Here is a 22131-nt window from a genome sequence, read left to right as displayed (position 1 = left end):
CTTTCAAAATGGCTGGCTCCACTTACTATTACAAGGTCTTCAACAGTAAGAAGTCACGGACATTCATTGTTGGTAAGCCTTTTAAAAATAAAGGCAAAGTATGTATGTGTTCTGTCTACTATGGCACTACGAAGATCAATCCACCACTGCTGAGCTCAAGTAACATAAGAAACAGGCTGTTTCACCCAATTTTTAAGGTGTTCAAATCTTTTAATAAGAGTTATTCTCCATATGGCTATTTACTATAATTATTAATACGAGAAACTATTCACCTTTTTAATAGGCTTAGCCACTAGTTTGAAACAGAGGGAAAAATCTCTTGGCGCTAAGAGAGTGCACTAATCCAAGAGTTTTTCCAGGGTCCCTTCTCCTACATAATCAGGTCTGTGATTCCCCCATTCTTGTGTTTGCTCATGCTTCAGCAACTGCTGAAGAAATATTGGACCTGTCAGTCACGGGGAAGAAATTCCAACTCCTCCTTCTTGGGAAAAATCCAGAACTTGCACAAAGACCATCTATGATCGCTATCAATACAATCTATGTCCAACATGTTACTCTCTGGAAGAAAATGTACAAAATCCATGGTAATAACACATATGGTGACAGAACAGGTTTACAACTGTACAATCTGGTAGGTTACAGACACACCTTTCTGTCACACTTTAGAGTGGAACATGGCTTTTAAATCAGCTTATCATGCAACTACACATTTTTCAGCAGAAGTATGGCAGAGGTGACATGAATTAATCTAGCTGGTAAGTCATTTAACATCTGAAAAAAGCAGTTCCTAACTGGGTTGCCATGCCACAGTACCAAGCAAATAGCACAATGTGAACTCTATCTTGTTTATACTGACAACTATATTTATTTATTTTAATTCCAGTATGGCATGCTGCATCTGAAAGGAATGTCAGCAACCTCAGGAATAATGACCTTCTCTAAACATAAAAGAAAACCACAAGAAAAGATAATGAAAAGAGCTGTGAACGGGGTCATTCAAGTTAAAAAAATTTCTGCACCAAGGAAACTAGTCTTCATGATAATTTAAAAAAAATTAATGTGACCAAAATGTGCAAATTCTTAGTTTTCTTCCGGCACAAAATTGTAACGGCCTCATATACCACTGAAAGCACAGAAGAGATACATCCCTTTAAAAAGCTGTTCAACGGTTCTCCTCACAGTACATAACATTTCTTTCAAAACTGGAAGTCATTTGCTTCTTAAATAGTGTAATATCACTGAGCACACACTCCCAAGACTGTGTGTAAGCTATTTAAATTGACAGAATCATAGAATAGTTTGGGTTTGAAGGTCATCTAGTCCAACACCCCTGCAATGAGCAGGGACATCTTCAACCAGATCAGGTTGCTCAGAGCCCTGTGTCCAGCCTGGCCTTGAACGTCCCCAGGAATGGGGCATCTACCACCTCTCTGGGGAACCTGGGCCAGTGTTTCAGCATCCTCATCATAACAAATGTCTTCCTTATATCTAATCTGAATCTCCCCTCTTCCAGTTTAAAACCATTACCCCTTGTCGTATCACAACAAGCTCCACTAAAAAGTCTGTCCCCATCCTTCTTAAAAGCCTCTTTTAAGTACTGAAAGGCCGTGATAAGGTGTCCCTGGAACCTCCTCTTCTCCAGGCTGAACAATCCCAACTCTCTCCGCCTGTCCTCAGAGGAGCGGTGTTTCAGTGCTCTGATCATTTTTGTGGCCTCCTCTGGACCTGCTCCAAGAGGTCCATGTCTGTCCTGTGTTGAGGGCTTCAGAGGTCAACAGAGTACTCCAGGTGGGGCCTCAGGAGAGCAGAGGGGGAGCATCACCTCCCTTGACCTGCTGGCCAGGCTTCTTTTGATGCAGCCCAGGATACAATTGCCCTTTTGGGTTGTGAGTGCAACCGTGTAGAATTCACATCCAGTTTTTCATCCACCAGTACCTCCAAGTCCTTCTCCACAGGGCTGCTCTCAATTCCTTCATCCCCCAGCCTGTTCTCATATTGGGAGTTGCCCCAACCCAGGTGCACAACCTTGCATTTGGCCTTACTGAACCTCATGAGGTTCACACAGGCCCATTTCTCAAGCCTGTTCAGGTCCCTCAGGCGTGTCATCTGAAAACTTGCTGAGGGTGCACTCAATCCCACTGTCTGTATCACCGATGAAGCTAATAAACAGTACTGGTCCCAATACAGACACTTTTCTCCCTTCATTTCCATCTTCTGGTAGCGGAGCAAAAACACTTTTGTGGAAAGAGAGGTTGCCAATAAAGACAGAGGCAAAAATATCACTGAGTACCTCAACCTCCTCCTTGTCCACTGTTACTGGTTTGCCAGTTTTGCTAATCAGGGGGAATACATTTTCTTTGACCTTCCTTTTCTGGCTGACATACTTGAAAAAGCCCTTCTTATTACTCTTTACAACCCTTGCAAAGTTCAGCTCCAGCTGCACCTTGCTCTTCCTGACCTCATCTCTACACAGCAGCATCCTTAAGGTAGCATCCTTATACTCTTCCCAGGATACCTGTCCCTGCTCCCACTGCCCGTGCGTTTCCTTCTTGCCCTTTAGTTTGACCAACGGGTCTTGACTCAGCCACACCAACCTCTTGCCTACCTTAAATTCCTGTTAGTAACTCACTGTGCCTGTTAAATGAAGGACTATATGAAGTTTATTTTCAATTTATGAAAGATTTCAAACGTGTATGCAAAGTCAGTCTAATCCATAGTTTTAACAACTAACAAGCAAATGTATTTTTGTGGTAACCAAAGATAATGAAAGTCTTTAATACTAGTACAGAAAGGCACAGAGGAAGGCAAATAGTAACAGCATGTGAAATGGTAAAAAGCCCCACCATAAACAAAAAACCAAACAAAGACCAAAACCAACTGAATTTAACATAAATAATAAATTCAAAATTTTTTATTAGATCTAAGAAAGGAACTGGGTTTTTTCCCCTATGTATACACAAAGAAGTATACAAGATTCACTGTAACTTACACAAACTCTCTTGATCCTTAACACCATGTTTTGATGCCCAATTCTTTCCAAAAACCTCACCTATCATATACTCTGCTACTGTAAAAGCAACAGAGGAAAAAATTCCAGATACTATTCTGAAATATACAGAGCTCAACAGGTTGATGTACCTTCGTATATTGGTAGAAGTTCTAGCATCACTTGGTCTTTTACCTCTCAAAAGGAAAAAGGTGTCCAAAATGCTATTTCTCCTCGTATAACATCCAACAGCCAGGTCAATACCACACACGGAAAGATGTTCGATGGGAAAAATCTCTAAACTCTTGCCTATTGATATTCAACCACAAACTCAAAAAAAACCCCTAAACAACTCCTCTCCACAAAACAAACACCCCACCCTCCCCCCCCAACCAAAAGAAACTCCACAAACCCTAGAAATTCAGTTTGCTTATTTCATATAAAGGAAGATTTTCTTAAATTCAGGATTTTGTTGACATTTTGTAACCCTTTATACACAGTTATCCACGGTTACTAACTGAAATGAATGATTAACAAGTAAATTTCTGCTATCTTTTCAATACCTAAAGACTTTGTGAAGACATGGTATTAGACAATTATGGTAGGTCTTCAACCTTCAAAAATAAAGGCACCTTTTTCTGATTACTACCACTTTCTTTCAATTTACCACATCAAATGAATTTACCTAACATGCAAAATTAAACTATTTTTTCACATATAGTTAGAAGGACATCGAAATGGGAAAATATTTTAAGTATGAAAAGCAAACCAGGCATCATCTGTATTTCTCAGTCTGACAAACAAGAAAAATATGCATCCATAGAACAGTTTTGCTTCTCTCCTTTGGTCTCCCTGAAGATGAAGAAACTGACTTAACAATAAAGTGACAGTTATTAATTTAAGCAATTAAAGATTCAATAAAACTAAGGAGAGTCCCAAGTCTTCTCCAACTGTATTCAAAAAACCCACTAGAGAAGAAATAAATATAATTAAAAAAAAAATAAATCTAAAACTTACAAATCATGTTCACATACTTACTCTGAGCCTGCAGCCATTTCCAAATAAGTAGTATCTGCTGTGTCAACCCCCAATGGGATCACTATGCTCATGACGTTCGTTTCTGATAAATTCGATTACTACGGAGTCCTATGCATTGGTATCCAAAACACTGGGGCATGCCAGCCACAGTGCTCATTGCAAACATCTAAGTGCATCCACAAACCCTGTTAAAAAAAATAAAAGCAGAAGACTGACTCAGTTAAATTTAAAATCACACAATTTAACATCATGTACTTAAACAACAACAAAAACAAAAATCACTTTTATCTGTCACAATGAATTTCACATTAGTTTAATTTTACACAAGCAAAAGGAAAATCTTCTTTAAAAGCTGTAAACTTCAAATACACTTAAGAGTGTGATGATCTTCAGGCTTGAACTTACAAATATTACAAACTGCCAAAAATATTATCATTTAAACTGGTGATTAAAAAAAAAAACAACAAAACACAACAACAAACCATTCAGCAAGGTGATAAAGGACTCACTTTATGGCAGACTTACTGAATACAATGTACATTTGCTCAGTGCTCTATATTGTCAGAGCCCAGTTGCTGTAACTTCCAACAGAAATCTGGTTACATAATTTTTCAAGTATTTCTTATAAAGCATTGTTCAGTTTGGTTTTGCACTTAAAAACTTTCAGTGTTCACCATACTAACTAATGATGTCAAAAGAAACAATGTTGTAACTTCCATTCTGTATTTTTTAAACTAAAATCATTCTAATGAGTCACAATAATTACATGAAACTATTTGCATTCATTTTAATAAATCACCATCAGAAGATACTGTAGCCATTTAGGGGCACTTCTAGAAGTGTGGGGTTGGTTTGGTGGTGGTTGTGTGTGTGTGGTTTTGCTGTTTGTTTGGGTTTTAAGTAGCAAAAAACCATCAGTAGTACTTTTCAACTGCAGAGCAAAGCTACAATCTGCTTGACTTGCACAAGTCAATACAATGGATGCCACCTGTACACCAGTTACTACCAGCCTCCCACTCCTCTTAGCGAGTACCGCAGAACACCCAACTAAATACAGGAGAGATGTCCACAGCACCTCAGCTGTCTCCACTCACAGATAAGTAAACTAATGCATTTTTATAGCTTAATATAGACAAGGTTTCCCACAAGTGACTAGGTAATTGAAGAAAAATACCCCCATCTTCAATACCATAATGAATAATTGCAAACACCTTCCAAAATGTCAAAATAGTAAGAACAAAGACCACTTTGCAATGAAGCATACAGAGTGCCTTAATAAATACACTCCTCTCATCTGATGAAGTGTAGTATCTTAATTGAAGTCTAGAAAAGCCCAACAGTTTTGAGATCAACATATTTTAACACATTCATCCTTGCCAAACACCACCAGACTGCCACGAAAAAACTAACAAGCCTCCAGTGAAAAATGGTGTACTAATAAAAAGGACTTCTGAAAAGCACTGCAGACTTAAATCTGAATTTGCTCCTTTTACTGATAAAGTCAGTAGCCTTGGGATGATGGAAGTGGGGAGGTGGCATCTACAAGGTACCTCTAAGGTAGGAACTGGCACCAAGTCTTCACCTAACTTCTTAAATTTTATCTCACTACTGAAGTCGGGCAATTACCGTCAAACATCTTGTCATGCTCCCAAGTGTCTAAACCACCTACAGTTCCTTCTCCCTCTAGACAGCAGAAGTTGCGTTTTGGTCCCATTGCATGAGCCACCAAATACGACAAACTGGAAACCAATCAGGCCAACTAGTTGCTGGGGTATCTTGCTTTCCTTGTGTAAACGGCTCAGTATTTTCTTATCAAATATCACAACTGTCAAACTACATCACTAGCTATGCACAAAAATAAAGAAAAACATACTAGTTTCAAGAAAAAGCACCAAGGAAAACCTCTTAAACCAAAAGCAGGAATACAATATTTTAATAGCAGATATAAAAGAAACCCCAAGCCCTTCTCGCAGTTAAGGTAAGTACTCATTCTGCCAACATATAGTTTAACCATAGGGTAGAACCTTGAATGGCCTCATCTACAACTATAGGAAAATTCAGCTTACCATTTAGTACTCTTCTGAAAAAGAAACAAAAAAATATTAATTCCTACTCAATATTTGAAAGGAAACAATCAACTTTTTTAGTCTAGGTAAATCAGCTATCATAGGTTAAGCATTATTCCATTATATCAACTGCAGCTTCACCTATGCTAACAAATCATTACCATAATAGGGATTTTATCATATGCTTGTAATTAGATAGCTCTAAAAAACAGTTTTAGTGTGTTTCAAATAGTGAATAAAAGATGTATCGGAGACTGCTGCCTGGGATCAAGAACTTCACTTAGATGGATATTTCTCACACTTAAAATTGCTTTTGGTAGTAGTGTGGTTTTTGCCTAATTTTCTTTAAATATTTCTGACCAGGTAGAGTAACAAATGGAAATCAATACAGACAAAAATGCCTGGGAGACTGATGGAAGTGAAAAACCTGCATTAGCTGCATCATGGGCTATGGCATCTACAAGTTTACATAAAGCAACTGAGGTTACCCAACCATCATATATTCAAGAGACTTTCACTTTCAACATGGAAAGAAGAGACGTGGTTACCAAATCTGAGAATCAAGTGAAATTCAGGTTGTTGGGGGTATTGTTTGTGTCTGGGTTTTTGGTGTGTGGTGGTGGTGTTGTTTGATTAAGTAATGCAGATAAACACACCAATTAATGTTCTTAAAGCTGCGTATGGATTGAAAATTAATTGCTGACGCATTGTCCAGTTAACATCATAAACTCTGATGAAGCAAATACATCATCACTCTTCTAAAAAAAAAAAAAAAGGTAAGCTGGGGGTGGGACAGATCCAAGAAAAAGTTATTACCTTATGGCACACTATTGAAATATATCTTTAAGCCTTAGCCAGAATTTACTCAAAAATTCTAGAAGACCAATCTACATTGAATAAAATTGGAGACTTGAGTTTTGTTTTTTTTTTGGCCAAACAACACTGAATAGAATTTGTTCCATCTAAAAAAATGCAGAACATTATAGTAATACTATAATACTTCATTGATTTTTATCACCTTAACGTTTCAGGTCTTCACCACACACACAAAATCCTGCAATGCTTTTGCCTCTGCCTATCATTAAGTATATAAGAATGGAGGCAGTCGCCAACTCACAATACGTACACAGACAAGTTAATTCAAACAAATATAGCTCATTATTTATGAGTAGCTATCCTCAGTGAATTTCTGCCATGGGGCAGGGGGACACCCAAGATAAACTCATTACATTATGCCCACTTACTACAGAACTGTGACCTTATAAGCCCTCCAAAGATGAACACCACAGTGATGTCAGACTTGGCATGAGGGAAAATAATTACTTTCCATCATGTCAGAAAGAGAAGTATTGTCATGACACACTAAAATATTCCCATTATTTTTACTGGATTGTACTACAAAAATTGCAAAGATCAGAACAGAAAATAATGTGACTACTGGGGACATTTCTTCCTTATCCATCTTAAAAGTGATTGCTTATCCTTTGAAGCTTGATATGTTAATGAGTCATAAAATACTATCTGCTATCATAATATGGTACTTTCCAATTTCTGCAAGGAGCCATCGTTTTGAAGTCATTATTCTTTCAGAACTCTGACAGTCTTTCAGAGGCAATTCTAAGAAACTGTTTTCATAGGTGCATTTCACTTAAATAATTGGCCAGGAAGAATGGAAAGAATGATGCTAGAGAAGAAGTCTTCCTATAATCCAAGCAGATTATACACAACTTACTATTTAAGAAAACCTTTCTTCAAGCAGTACATGAATTTTCAAGTTAGAAAGACCATACTAGTTCATCCAGTTAATTTCAATCATATAGTTAAAAAGTAGTATACAAAACCTGCTGGTTCAAAGTTCACTGATCAGCTCTTTATTGGGCAAAGTAGCTGACCTACTACACCTTCATCTCAACAGAGGAGCACCTTTGATTTTGCCAGGGCCCATTCTATTCTTTCAGTGATTATACACTACAAGCTTTTTACGAATTTTGACAATTTCTTAGAGTCATCAGATTTTCTTCATTGTCACCCTGCCAGCACAGCTTTATTATATGAAGATGCATTCCTTATTTTACAAATCTTTGCTTTTATTTAACTGCAGTTAAGAAGTTTTTCTTGCCCTAATAATACAATTTTTATCTTAAAAAACAAGACACTTTTTGTTCAGTCTGGTTAAAGCATTTATCTTGTGCAAGATCAACCTCCTGTAAGAAGCTTATTACACTTGACCATTCAATCCCATTGGTTTACATTTTCTGGAGTAGCTGCTCTTCTCTCTAGAGAATATACAGGAGCTTTTTTGACTTAATATCTGAAGCCTCACCACATTTCTCAGGATTCACTTCGCTTATGACACCAGAAACACTATTTTTTTTTTAATGAACTGTGTTGTAATAAGAGAAGTACAAGAGCACAATACATTCCAAAGTATTAATCTGCATGGCTTTGTACAAAGAACATCATTTATGCATTAAACAACAGAAAATAAGTTACATATTATCCCCGAGGTATTCTACTTACACAACGTTATTCTGTGGTCTAACAAAGACCACATGTTTTCTTTCTACCATGTCCTTCTAAGATCAATTGTGTGACAGCAAAAGAAAATCTTCACTTTTTCACTGGTACACAGAGGAGGTAAAAAAACCAAACACACCAACAAAAACAACAAACAAAAACACACACACAAAACCCAAACAAAACACAAAAAAGGAAACAAAAAACAGAGGACTCAACTCTTGACTCAGAAAGTAAATGGGTAACCTTCTCAAATTAAATCAGTATTTCTGAATCTAATCCTACAGGATCCAAACTTTCAAAATGAAAACCAGTTGCTATGATCAGATGTTAGCAGAAAGGATCTCCAGGCCTACTTTATCAGTATGTCTTTTTTCCCCCCTTCGACTTGCTTCTTATAGGACAAACAAAAGCTATACAAAACAGTTGCAGGAAACAAGCAGATGATAGATCACCTAGACAGAAAGTATACTTGAAAAATAAGAACTTGAAGTCTAGCCAAACTGTCCAGATGACTCCAACAAGGTTTCATAATCCCAGCTATCAATCATTCCCTAAGTATCAAGAGTTCAGACAAATTCTTTCATGGCATTTTCCATGTAAGTGTGTTTTTTTTGTTTGCTATTTTTGGTTTTTATGGGTTTTTTTGTTCGTCTGTTTTTTACTTGCATTTTCTTTTATATTCAGACACCAAGTTCCCAGTACTTACATTCGAACAGAAAGTATCAATAAAAAACTGATCGCAGAACTCTGACTTACCTTTATTTTCATTAATAATCAAGTATATTTTTCAAACCAGAAGAAACAAAACAGCACTTGCTGTAATGGGAAAGGTACAAGTCGCATGGTTATATGCTACACTGCAAGCTCACATCTGCAAGACATATAGCCTTTTTTAAGAAGAGAGAGGGAAGAAAAATCTGTACGAAGAAGCCTGCTAGAACCTATACAGCTGGGTGTGCCGATGCAAAACTTTTCATAAAAATCAAAGATAACAGGTGGTGGCAGTACATGTAATAAATCAATGTATCAATATAATATAAATACAAGATAGATTTTTTTTCATATGTTTGCAGGGGTTTTGTTTGTATAATCCACATTTAGCCCTAATGCTACAAAAACCAAGAGGAAAAAAAATTAATGAAATCTGATTTTGCTATTCTTCTTAGTACATCTGTCAGCTTTTTTACACACACACAGTGTCATTATTCCTTGTCTCTCCTTCCCCATAAATCAATTTCCAGATTCTCTTGTCATGTGATAGATGCTAAAGACAAAGAGCATTTAAAAGTTATGGAGAAAATCCACTATAAAAGTTAGGAATAGAATTCAAAGAAAGGTGCAATAATTTTAGTAAATTGATCACTAAATCAGTTCGAGTTCCTTACATAACTAAGCATTACAAAAATTATGAATCTTTTTGTTCCTGTTTTTATGACTTTAATATAAACCTGAAGTTCCTCAATATTTTTTTTCTGGCAATTGCCTCTCTCAGTCACCACCCATCTTCAATTTCAAGACTAAAAAGAAAAAGTAGTTACATAGTTTAGATGTTTCAAGACCTGGGGATTTCACCACCTCTGCTTTTGCAGAGAGAATTACCAAGGCTTCCCTCCCTAAATGCAGACACATTTTAAAAAAAAAAAAAAAAATCTAATTATAGTTAGATTAGCCTATAACTAGGCTGAGTATTTCATGAGAGGAAAGTGTGCTAGTCCTAAGATAATTATTTATTTAGATTTCATACTACTGCATACAACTTTAAAGTCCTTGACTAATGTCACTACAGAAAGATTAATATTCTAACCAAATTATCATCTCTATACTGTGTCTGCTCTGCCTCTTCACAAGGTCTCTATACAAAATATACCTAACTAGAGGGGAAAAAAAGGCAAAACCTTCTAACCTATCCACATACACCAACTGTCTTTCCTTACAGGCAAAAGGATATAATTTAAACTACATATTACAAAATATGTAAAAAGTAAAAGTGATAAATTACCCATATTTAGTAAGCTGAGTAACCGAAGCTTTTGAGAAAAACTCTCACTCCTGAACATCTGACCATTTACAGCATGTGTTTCCCAGCCTATAGAGAAATGGGCAGTTCACCCCATGCTTAAGCCAAGCTTATTTCCCCTGAGCACAAGTACAGAAGAAACTCTCTTTTGCTAAACTAAGAGTACCGGTAAAACAACTACCTCCCTCCCACCCTTTGACTACAGGCAAAAATGTAGTAACAATTTCCTGGAGCAGTATTTAAGTATCAGAATACACACAGTAAACAAAGATTCATTTTTAAATTATGTTCACAAATCTAAGGGAATCAACCTGAAGCTTGCTGGAACAAGCAGATTAAATTGCTGAAACAAAGTGATCTGTACAGTCTATCTTCTACTCATGCAAAGACCAAGGAAGAAGAGGAGGGGTAGAGAACAGTTACCAGACTTACAGGTAAAAATCATTCAGATGTAAAATACACAAACTAGTTGCATGACTGTCTTGAGTCAAGCAAGACCTTTCAGTTCAACCAGCACAAGATGCTAATTCCATTTAGCTTCAAGTCAATCTGAACATAAAAGAAATCTACCTGTACTCCTTCAGCACTAAGCCACACCAAAACTCCAACTTCTATTTGCTCCCAGTAGAAAATTCGTGCTACTGTGGGTCCAGGTTGTCTCCAGAGTTACACAGGATCACTCTGAAACTAACTACAGCTTCCCATCTCAACAGGGTCTTTCAGGCAAGATACAAAGATCTCCAAGATCATACTACTGCTTTCAGACCTCTGCTGACTTCTGCTGATCCTGGTATTAGTTGTTCACACAAATCGTCTCAGGCAAGAGAGACAGATGACCAAAATGTAATATTCTCTTTGATTCTTGCTATACCAGGGAAAATATTCTACCAGGTGTGCCGATACTTTCCTTCCTCCTAAACAGGAGGTGGATAAAAAAAGATTTGAAGTGCTGGTATTCGATGCAGCACACAGGGACATAGTTATGTACCTTGTAATTGAGAGACAACAAATCAAGCCTAATGCATACACTGGAAAAGAAAAAAAAAAAAAAAAAAGAGAGAAAAACAGAATTTAGAACACAAATACCTTAAAAAAATCTTCTATGCATAAGTTGCCTTTTATCAAGCATGCAATCTAAATATTTTCCTCTTCCCTCCCCCTGATTACATCATGTGTGTATAAACATTTTGCAATCATTAGCAAAAGCAATTCTTGTCATGCCTTCCTTCAGATCTACAGGACAACAATTTTAATCTGTGGTCATGGGAACCACCCTTTCTATAAAGAAATTCCAAAGAATGTATGTACCTAAGAAAAGTTGATACACCTATGCCCTAACACGATCTACATAGGATAAATTTCTAAGTAAAAAAGTCCTGTCAATACAGTGTGTTGTAGTCCATAAATCCAGTATATAAACTACTGTACTACACTGTCACAGAGCCAGCAAAATGAGCTTTCCTACTTGGCTTCCCTGCCTACAAGCTTTTTTTCCCTTTTTTTTTTTTTTTTAATTTACTTAATAAATTGAAGGAGCTGTGGGGATTGGTTGTTTGGATTTTGTTGAGTTTTTCTTTTTTGTCTTTTTGTTGTTTGTTTGAGGTTGGTTGTTTAATTGGGAGACAGGAGAAAACATTTAAAGACTTCACTAAAAAAAAATCAAATGTTTTGCTAAATTTCTGCTTTCTGCTACTGCTCTGAGCACTTGCTCTTCTCTATACAACAGTTAGGTTATTTGGAAAACTAGTGATAGAAACTGATCATTTTGATTGTATACTCTAGATAACCTTCAAATAGCAAACTACTCTATGTGAGCGTGTGTGTGTATATACATATGTATTTACACAGAAAGTAATCTGAAAAAATATATGCAGCATATACGTAGGCAGCATAAATACATATAATGAAATCTTTCAACTTATTTATTGCTGTCTGTTTCTAAGCAGATAACACATCTTTAATCAGATCTAGGAGCAGAATATATGACCAAATGACTTATCTTACCCACAGGGAAGTTCTTGCTCATTTCCCCCAACATGCTCCACCACGGTATAGATTTTGCTAAGAGATCAGAAGGGATATCCAACTTCCAAATGTTAAACCACTGCAGTATGATGTATGCAGGCTTAAGACACAGCTATGAGTTCAAATTCAGACCTTTACTGCTCTTTGCTAACCTAATGGTAACCTAACTGAAAAGCTGACAGTCTACTTCAAATTTGTGCAGAGATAAAAAAGGGAGTTGGTAGAAGTGAGACACAGCAGGCACACTCAAATATACAAATTAGGACCAATTAATGACCAACTCCTGCAAATCACATAGAAGAAACTATTTAAAAGAAAAAAAAAAGTTTCCTATGTATTTGTAGTCTGTGCCAAAACACTTCCACTGACCTAAGGTTCCCTACATCCCTCTCATAGCAGTATCTTCACCAACATCTTTGCCATCACAATATTAACTGCTCTTGGCCTCACCTACAAGCCCCTCAGAAACCTCCTATGCCATCCACATTGATCTACGTGTTGTCAGCAGCCAGGTTCACTTCACCTCCTCCTCATATGCCCTGTCGGTCGCGAACCCCAAGACAAGAAAACAAAGCTAAAACCAACCACCTGCTCTGGTGCTATGGCCAGTTTGGAGTTACACACCTGACAGTCGTCAGTACAGAGAACAGATAATTACTGAAGTCATGATTCTTCCTCTCCCTGCTTCTCCCAGGACACTGTGCATACCTGGCCCTTTCCATCCCCTTCTGGATTTTCACTAAGCTTCAGAGATCTCAAGGGTACTAAGTTCCTAACTGTACCAAATTTGGGGTTTTTTTTAAGTTATTGGTTGTACTGACAGAGGCCTACTGGTCATCAGACCAATTCGTGTAAGAAAAACACAGTTATGATAGCCAAACTACAGAGTAAGGCTCCTCCTCCTACATTGCTTTTAATGCAGTGCCAATACAGAGCAAAACTAAGTACAGCAAAGAATTCATTATCATACTTAAGAACATCCTGATACAGTAAGTACAGGACTCCACATTCAACAAAGATCTCAGTCATGTTTGGAATGACAGCCAAACGTCATTAATTGGCTTTGAGTTTGGGATCTAGAACAAATAATAAAACAAACTTTGCCTCCTCCATGGTATTCCAGATTAACGCATAAAAACTTGAGTTTCCACAATGTAACTATCAATTCTTCAGTATACTGGTCATTATATGCATTACACTAATGCCAGTCAGTGGAAAGAAAGCTGCCCTTTTAAGCATAAGCCCAGAATCAGTCTGTCAGTTACCGAAGTTTCCATCATAAAGAACTAGTTTCCACTGGCCACAGACTACCTTCCATTTACTACCTGGCCCAAGAATGCCCTTCTTGTGTGTTCCTGAAGAAGTGATGAAAAGTGAGCTCTCTTCCTCCAATATTTATGCCAGTCCCTTAAAACATGGAACACTTCCCCTTACCTCTTCTCTCTCTTCACTCCTTTTTTTCTTCTCTCAGTAGAAGTTAGACAAAATATCGGACTAGGAAGAGAAAAAGAATGAGTGGTAGAAGGGAAGTAAAGGTAAATGCAGTTACAGAAAGAACAAGAATTATGTTACTGAACAGAAATCTATCAAAGAAAGAGTAAGCAGACATACACAGAAAAACACCATGCTTACAGATTTTAGGTTTTATATTTACAGAAATCGACCCCCACAATTGAAAATCAGCTGCAAATCACTTGATGTCTGTAAAATTACTAAACACCTGCCATACTTCTTTTAAAAGAAACCACCCACAAAATGGCCTATCAATTCAAAAATGATCAATTACTTGAGCTGAAGAGTCAAGGAATTATAAAATACAAAACAAGTACAGTATACGAAGAAGAGCGAGACAAAAAATAACTTTTTGATAGCAATATTGCTTATTGCTTGGAGAAGTATATACTAGCTACCTAACACTAGTATATAATACAACTGAGATATAAAATTCCCTTAAACATAAATTCAAAAGTTAAGATAACAAATAAAGTAGTTTCTCAGTAAAAACATCTTGGCTTTAAGTCATTCCTTGTATCAGCTGGTTTACTGTAAACATTTTTATCTATCAGAAAGTTGTAAGTAACTGTTGATTAAACTTCTACAACACTCCTGTGACTTAGCAATTATTCTCCAAGAAAATATCATTACCTTAAGTTGTTATATTTTGGAAAGTTTGTCAAGAATAATAAAGTGTTTCTGCAAGTACACATAGTCTACACACTGTAAGAATAGTCTCTAAATCTCATCTACAACTTTAAGGGCTCAGTATATTTATTTTTTATTAAAACTAACAGTATACCTCGTGGTGATTCAGTCACTGGAAAGTCTAAATCTTAAGGCCCAACATTCCTTCCAAGGTGGCTTTTTGGCGGGGGGGAGACATATGGCTACAAATACATACTGGTATTGCTTTCAACAATCAACATATTTTGCTGATTTCATGACATCAAAGTAATTCAAGTTTGTTTAATACTGCTAAATAAGACCTTGGAATCTACTGTAAATATTAGATAGCTACTACACAAGAAGCAAATTCTTTTTGACTTAGTTCAAATCTGACATTGAGCAAATTTCTATTTTGACATGTTTTCACTTTGGCAGATTCCAAAAACTAGTTCCCTTGTCTTATCAGTGGCATTTAACTTACATGAATAGTACAACAGCACTTCTACTTGTGGAAGCAGTTTGTATACATTCACCCGATTGCTATGCTTATGCCTAGGAATCTTATCACAAGTAAGAAAGTTGCATTCTTTCAAAGAGAAACTTTAATAATTCTTTAGAGCACTTAGAAGAACTCTTACGTAATTCCAGCTACAGTTCAACTTGGACTATATTTCCCTGTAACAACCTGGCAATTTTTCAATGCTCTTTACTAAGATTTTGGGAAGAAGAGGGCAAGAGACGGTGAAAAAGAGATGGAGGCAACTATGACATGTTCAAGGACAACCAAATAAATACAGAGGTTTAAGATCAAAAGATCTTTCCTACTTTCAAGAAAACAAAAAACATTTGATTTTCAATTGCGATTTTCCTCCAAAACTGTATTGACTGATTTGCATTACGAAATTTAGATTTGTAGCTTCATATCTTTGTGTTTTCAAAGGAGATCTCAGAATGTATTTTTAATTGTAGTAATAAAAATATGGAACACATCATCTTAGAATAAGCACAACAAAGAAATTCTGCCTGGCAATGGAATCATAAAACGCAGCTTTTAACTTTCAATACTACTGCCACACAGAAGGGATCAAAAAAAAAGAAGATGCCGTTTGTCTTTTATTGCTTCGAGTACAGAAGATATGATTAGAAAGAAACAGTAGAGAATGAACATTATAAAAAACCACTACAGCCATTCATTGAAAAAATGCAGAATGATACTGAAGATTCCCAAGAAGCATTTCTACTCTAACCAAAAAAACCCAGCAATTAACTGTATTACATGGCAAAGCATCTGAGGGAGGATCCTTATCCTTATAACCAGCAAAATAACTACTATATTTTTTATCAGTTTTATATAAAAGTGTTCATGTTTCTTTCACAGTTCTAGAAATACAAGTTTGGAAACCAAATGAGAGGTGAAGTCTCCCTACATCTTCCTAAAGATATGTAAGTAAGTGGCTGTAACTCTCAAATCTTCACCTTCAGTTTAAGTAGTACCTACTAAAAGCACTCCTCATTGGAAAAGTTTCTTTAAGCCAACAGTTAAGACAGGATTAACTGTCTAGACTTGGAATATCATCTAACTTGTGCTGTGGTTTTAAACACAGCCCCATTATGACCATACTAATGAGGAGTTAGCTCCTTTTGTCTACTCAAGCCAAGTTAAGAGCATCATCCACTGTTACAGGAAAAAGTATCTTTAGACTCAGCCAAGTTAGAAGAGTTAAAGAGTAATTAACAGCAAAGCCATTTAAATATTCAGAGCTCCTCAAGGTAAAATATCCAAACTTACCATCCTTTATACATTTTAAGCTTTCACTTTGTTAGTATAGGATATTAATTTCATCACTTTCTATGACTGATGAAATAACCAACAAGAGATTATAGATCCTCCTTCTGAAGCTGTAATATGAAGTACAATAAAGTCATTAAAATCTAGTCTTATCGTCTTGTCTTTGAACTTCATGGTAATTTATTTTTGAGATACAGATATAAAAGTGAATGATTACCTAGATGATGATGGCATAAAACAATACACAAAACACAACTATAAATGAGAATAAAATTTCAAAAAGCTTCTCTAAATCTGAGCCTGCACTACAACCTTTAATATCTACACATATTGAAAATGTTAGCTTTAAATTCTAAACTTAGGATCAATACTATTTTGGCATTCCCATACCTAGCCTGATTTGCAAAACTGCTGGTCTCTTGCAAGTCTCACCTAAGTTTTATGACACTGTATCTCCATCTAAGCAGCGCATGAATTATCACGTGAAAGGAGAGATAGCACCCTTTCAACAAAATATGCAAAACAAATACATTTTACTTGCACTGAATGCAATCTGCATGACACTTCAATATATTCTTCATTTATAATTTTGAAACATCTAACTTGAGGGGACATTGTGATTTACCATAGTTCTTACCCATTATTTTAATTAAAAAAATAAATACGAGAAAGCGCTTAGGCATATTAAAAAGTATATATACTTTGTACAACAAAATAATCTTTAAAGGTTTACAGATAACCATTAAAATTTTCTAACAACCAGAAGAGTTTAAAATCTTGCCTGTTTCATTAATACCACATTAATATGTTTTGTAGGAGGAACTAAAAATAATCTCAGTATCTCCCAGCAAGTGTATGGAACCTTGACAAGGTTTCTTTTAAATAACTCATTTGTTATGCCTTAAAGGTAACAACAGTTTTGTCTTTCAACGCAATTATAGCAGGCTTTTTTTGTCGCATGAAGGTCACGAGCAGAATTGTGGATCCTCAAAGAGACTAGGTTATCTTTTGTAGGTACAATTCTTTGGTTGGTAAGAAAATGCGAACCCTGACGTAGTTAGAAATATTCATCTTGCCCATCTTGCCATTCAAAAGCCCACTGCAATCAATATTTCAAATAATCCAAAATTTGAAAGAATGTTTTTTTTTTTAATCCGCATTCTATATATGCCAAAACTTTCCCCCCGCCCCGAGATGCCTTAAGTTTCATTCTTAGCAATAAATCAAAACTACTATTTGCACAGTGGAAACATTTAAACACTGTACCTGTTCCAAAAACACTGTCCAGCAAAATCTGCTTTTGAGAGACTCATAAATGCTCATTTCTATGAAAGTCACAAGGCCAATAACACAGATGGACCTCCTTAGGACATCTCTAGAAGCCCAAATTGAGGTTTATTTTATGTCTTCGCCAATCTACACATCCCCTTAGTCAATTTTGCTAGAATGTTATACAAAAACAGCAAAATACCTTCATCAAACCATCATTTATCTTAATCTATTTAGAACAATGTTACAATTACATACACCACCCCTTAACTAAGTCCCACAAATAGTCCTTACTAAAATTAGTATTACCAAGTATGCAAAATTAAGACTGTCCTTAAATCAAATGGAGAATAGGACTAGAGAGACACCGTAGCCTTCAGTGTGACACTGATTTCTTCTGTATTTCTGTTGATTTCCTGCAGAATATTAACAGTTGTGTGTGTTAGAAACTGTACCAAAGATATGAGGTAATGCAACTCCTGAAAGTAATCTGAATTTTGCTGCTAAGAGAAAGTTTCCCTACATATAGTCTAAAAAGTTAGTATTATTTCCCCTCTGAAATCTCCCATGTGGCAAAAAACATTACCCAAAAGGCTAAGTGACAGTTAAACAGATTATCCCTTCAGATATGTAAAGCTTGAAGATACATAAATGGTTTTAGAACTGTAGTCGTGCATTTGTAACACAATGCTTGTATATCAGAAATGTCTCTTGAAAAAAAAAGAAATTTAGATTTCTATTTCTAACCTTCCCTCTTTCAAGAAGTTTTTATTCGTGTGGAGTATTTCTTTTTTTTTTTTTTACGAATATGCTTTAACACATCGATGTCAGCGTTAAAAAATAAAGGCAGAATTTCCTTTGTAATATTGTCTCTTTAAGATCACAGATCTGTTTTTACAAATGGAGAAACTGAGTCACAAATGCAAACTGACTCACTAGAACTCATACAGGAAAACTCTGGAAGATGTCAAAATTCCCAAGAGGTTTTCAGTGCATAAAATATGCAATCTATAAAGACAAGCTGTAAAATATGACTGTGAGTATTCCAATCTTTGGGTTTATTTTACTTTTCACCTCCAAGAATACTTTTTGTAAAGTGTATGAAATTATTTTATTTTAATCAGATGCCTGCTTGAGAACATGACTGAGGCCATGGAGTTCAGACTGCAGAGCTGTGTAGCACTAAGTCATAACATTAAAAAAAACTACTCTCAAGAGCTTTAAATCTAAGGAAAGGAAAGAAAAAGGCAAAAAGTTTCCAAAAAGTCCTATACATACACTTCTCAGAATCTTATTCATGCACTTTTTACAGAGTAACACACGGCTTATAAGGAAAAAATCTCAAATCTATAAAGAAGGTATGATGGAAGCATGCAGTACTAGACTATTAACGCATCACTTGGTGGGTGAAATCACTCAGCCTCTGGCCTCAAAACACATGAGAGGTACACATTACCAACACTCTAAAACTCTTGTTCAACTTCAGGCATACCTTAAACCACATATCTGTGCTTCTGAACGGTACCTAAGCTAAAATTCTTCAGAGACTGAAGACAGTTTTGCCATTTCAATACCGCGCTTTTGATTGTTTAAATCCAGAAGGTTCCAAAGCTATACTAGAATAGGAATTCATACCTCATTAATCCAAGGACAAGATTAAAAACAGGCATACAAAAAAGCAAAAAAAGTGACTTTTTTTTTTAATTGCTTAAAACATTTAGTTTGCAGCCTCCATAGTTTGTATCAGACTATACTACACCAAGTACCAAATAATAAATCCTTGTGACCTCCCTTCCCCCCACTCGAACATATTTATAGTGGTGATACTAAAAGGTTCATATTTCATTTAGGAAAAAAATTAGAGGTTAGGGACTGCACTTTCCCTCAGTATTTGTATGTGTATTACCACATACACAATTTATACAGCAATATACAAAATAAACTGAAGGAAAAAAATGTAACACCAGGATTGCGTGGTGGCAGAAGAAATTCTGCATCTTAATAAAGTAACAGGTTATAATCTCGTACACATTATTTCTGTAAGTATTAAATTCTTTTAGTATTCACAGACTATGAATACATTGAATTACTACCCCAATGTCCAGCAAAGGTATTTCCTGGAAGGTGAACACGATGGTCACAAACGTGATTCCACAAAGAATTTAGCTGTTTTAGTGATCTTAATTCACTACTTATTTTGATAAATATTACTGCTTTTATGTCATTAACAAGATAGACAGATGTACAGTATCTATGACAAACACAGGAGCTTTTCCAAATCGTTAAACCGACATACATATTACCTTACAGCAACCTATACACACCCCTCCAAAGAAGCTGCTCGAGTCTGTTACCTCTTTCCACCCCCCTCCTCCCCGACAAGAGTGGTCTCGTTCACTTGCCTTTCACACACATAACCAATAAAATTAATCAGCTGGAACACAGCATTTTTAAATTGCAGTAAAGTCAAGAGATGTTTTGTACATTATTTGGAGGGAACAGTCTTTTCATTTAAACCTAATAAGACTCTAATACGCTGCAGACAAACGCACTGCATGGGGTGTGGAGGACCCGAGCTGATTAGATTACCACAACATCAGCCTGAGGCCGCCATTTTTAGAATCTCTAAAGGACAAAAGAGGGAAATTAAAAAATTTGCTTCACATTTTTTGAGAAGCAGCTCTAGAAGTATAGTGATTATAATCAATTAGTCATGCATTAGAAGTACACCCATGGATATCTGTTTCTTTTCTCTGATCTGAGCCCTGAATGACAAAAACGTTTCGTTATTATTCCTTTAACATACTGTAAATAAACGGACGAAAACATTCCTAAATCTAGATGCAGCACTAAACTTCTGCTTTTAATGACACGTAGTACGTACCATTTTGGGGACCTCAGGGATTTTAGCCACTGCACATTCCCTAATGGCTGAGTATGGGGGAATACAGGACCTTTATAAATCAAGCTATATTATGTTTCTCACCCTATTTAGCACTAAACAGTGAACCGTTTGTTTCTCCTCCCTGTGTCTGCAGCAATAGGGTCTGCCCTACCAAAATTTATTTCTTTAAGAAAAAGACTGAAATATGCCGCCCAAGGAACACGGATACCGGCTGCAGGAACTAAAGCAAGAAAGGGATGCACCAATATAACTACTTACAACCTCAAGAAAGGGGGTGGAGAGAATGATCCCCTTTTAAATTGGCAAAGAAACTCCTGAGGACTGCTTTCGTTTGTCCAGGCTACACCATGGAGCAGAGATATTAGCAGGGAGGGAGGAAAGGAGGCGGGGGTGTGGAAGGCAGAGAGATTAGGCCTATAACGAGCCATTTTAGCACCACAAAGCAAAAATATACAGGATGGAGGAAGAGAATGGGTTTCCCTCACCTTCATAAAACTCAATACGCAGCCCCAATAACACACAAACCCGTTCATAAAACCACCAGTCTAACGAAGCATATGCTGTCACATAATAGCCTCTCTTGGCTCTTTTTCCAAGCATAATGCATAAATCTGGCATAACTGCCAAAAAATTCTCCTCAGCTCCTCCAGCTACAGTAACCCGCCATATTCACAAGATATAGCGACAGCCTGCCATTTTTTAACCAAACCTCACAAAAAGAAAAGCAAATTAAAGGCAACTTAAACAGAATTTAAACCCATTTCGGGATGGAAGGGAGCTATACTCGTAGCGGAGGTAAGGAGACGTTCCCGTCGCATTTCACTCCCATTTTGCCACCCCCTCCCCCCCCCAAGCACCCACAGCAGAATACGCTGGTAATAACCGAATACTCACCTGTAATGGTCACAGGCCAGGCAGCAGGACCCCTCAGCTGAGCCCCTTCTCTATCCCAACCAAAACAATGCAACAGCCCCACTGCGGATATCCCTACTCTAGGCAGGACTGAACCCCCAGCAGGCTCTGGTAAAAGAAAGAAAAGGGAAAGAAAGAGGAGACCCCCCCCTCCCCCCAAACCTAGCTCTGTGCTCAGAACCCTACAGGGACCAGCTCGGAAGCGCCTTTGCCTTGGGACCTATGTACAAACCCCACTGCTGCCGCCGCTGCTCCCGTGTCTCCCTCCTTTCAGCCTCCTACGCTCCCTTCTATGTCACTGCCTCTCTCTGGGAAAATGGCGTCGGCTCTCCCCTCCCTCCCACTGCACGGGGCTCACCCGCCCCGCCTGGCAGGGGCAGGGTTACCAAGGCGAAGCCAAACAGCCGCCATTTTGCTTATGGGCTGGAGCGCAGTCTGCGC

General features: G+C 37.0%; 1 protein-coding gene across 9 annotated transcripts in view; it reads right to left on the bottom strand.

Annotated features, from left to right (window-relative positions):
• Positions 1-21964, bottom strand: part of KMT2E (lysine methyltransferase 2E (inactive)) — a 62963-nt gene extending 40999 nt beyond the window's left edge. For 2 of the 9 annotated variants that reach the window (XM_080345410.1, XM_080345421.1), the window contains exons 1-3: positions 21673-21914; positions 14087-14146; positions 4025-4209 (exon numbers count right to left, since the gene is read on the bottom strand). In XM_080345410.1, coding sequence (XP_080201536.1) covers positions 4025-4095 — 71 coding nt within the window. In that variant the 5' untranslated portion in view covers positions 4096-4209; positions 14087-14146; positions 21673-21914. The other 7 variants (XM_080345415.1, XM_080345416.1, XM_080345418.1 and 4 more) reach the window with 7 other exon arrangements.
• Positions 21965-22131: the final 167 nt, after the last annotated feature.

This window comes from Nesoenas mayeri, assembly GCF_963082525.1.
Source record: "Nesoenas mayeri genome assembly, chromosome: 1".
Classification (NCBI taxonomy): Eukaryota; Metazoa; Chordata; class Aves; order Columbiformes; family Columbidae; genus Nesoenas; species Nesoenas mayeri.
This window is presented reverse-complemented; position numbering and strand designations above follow the sequence as displayed.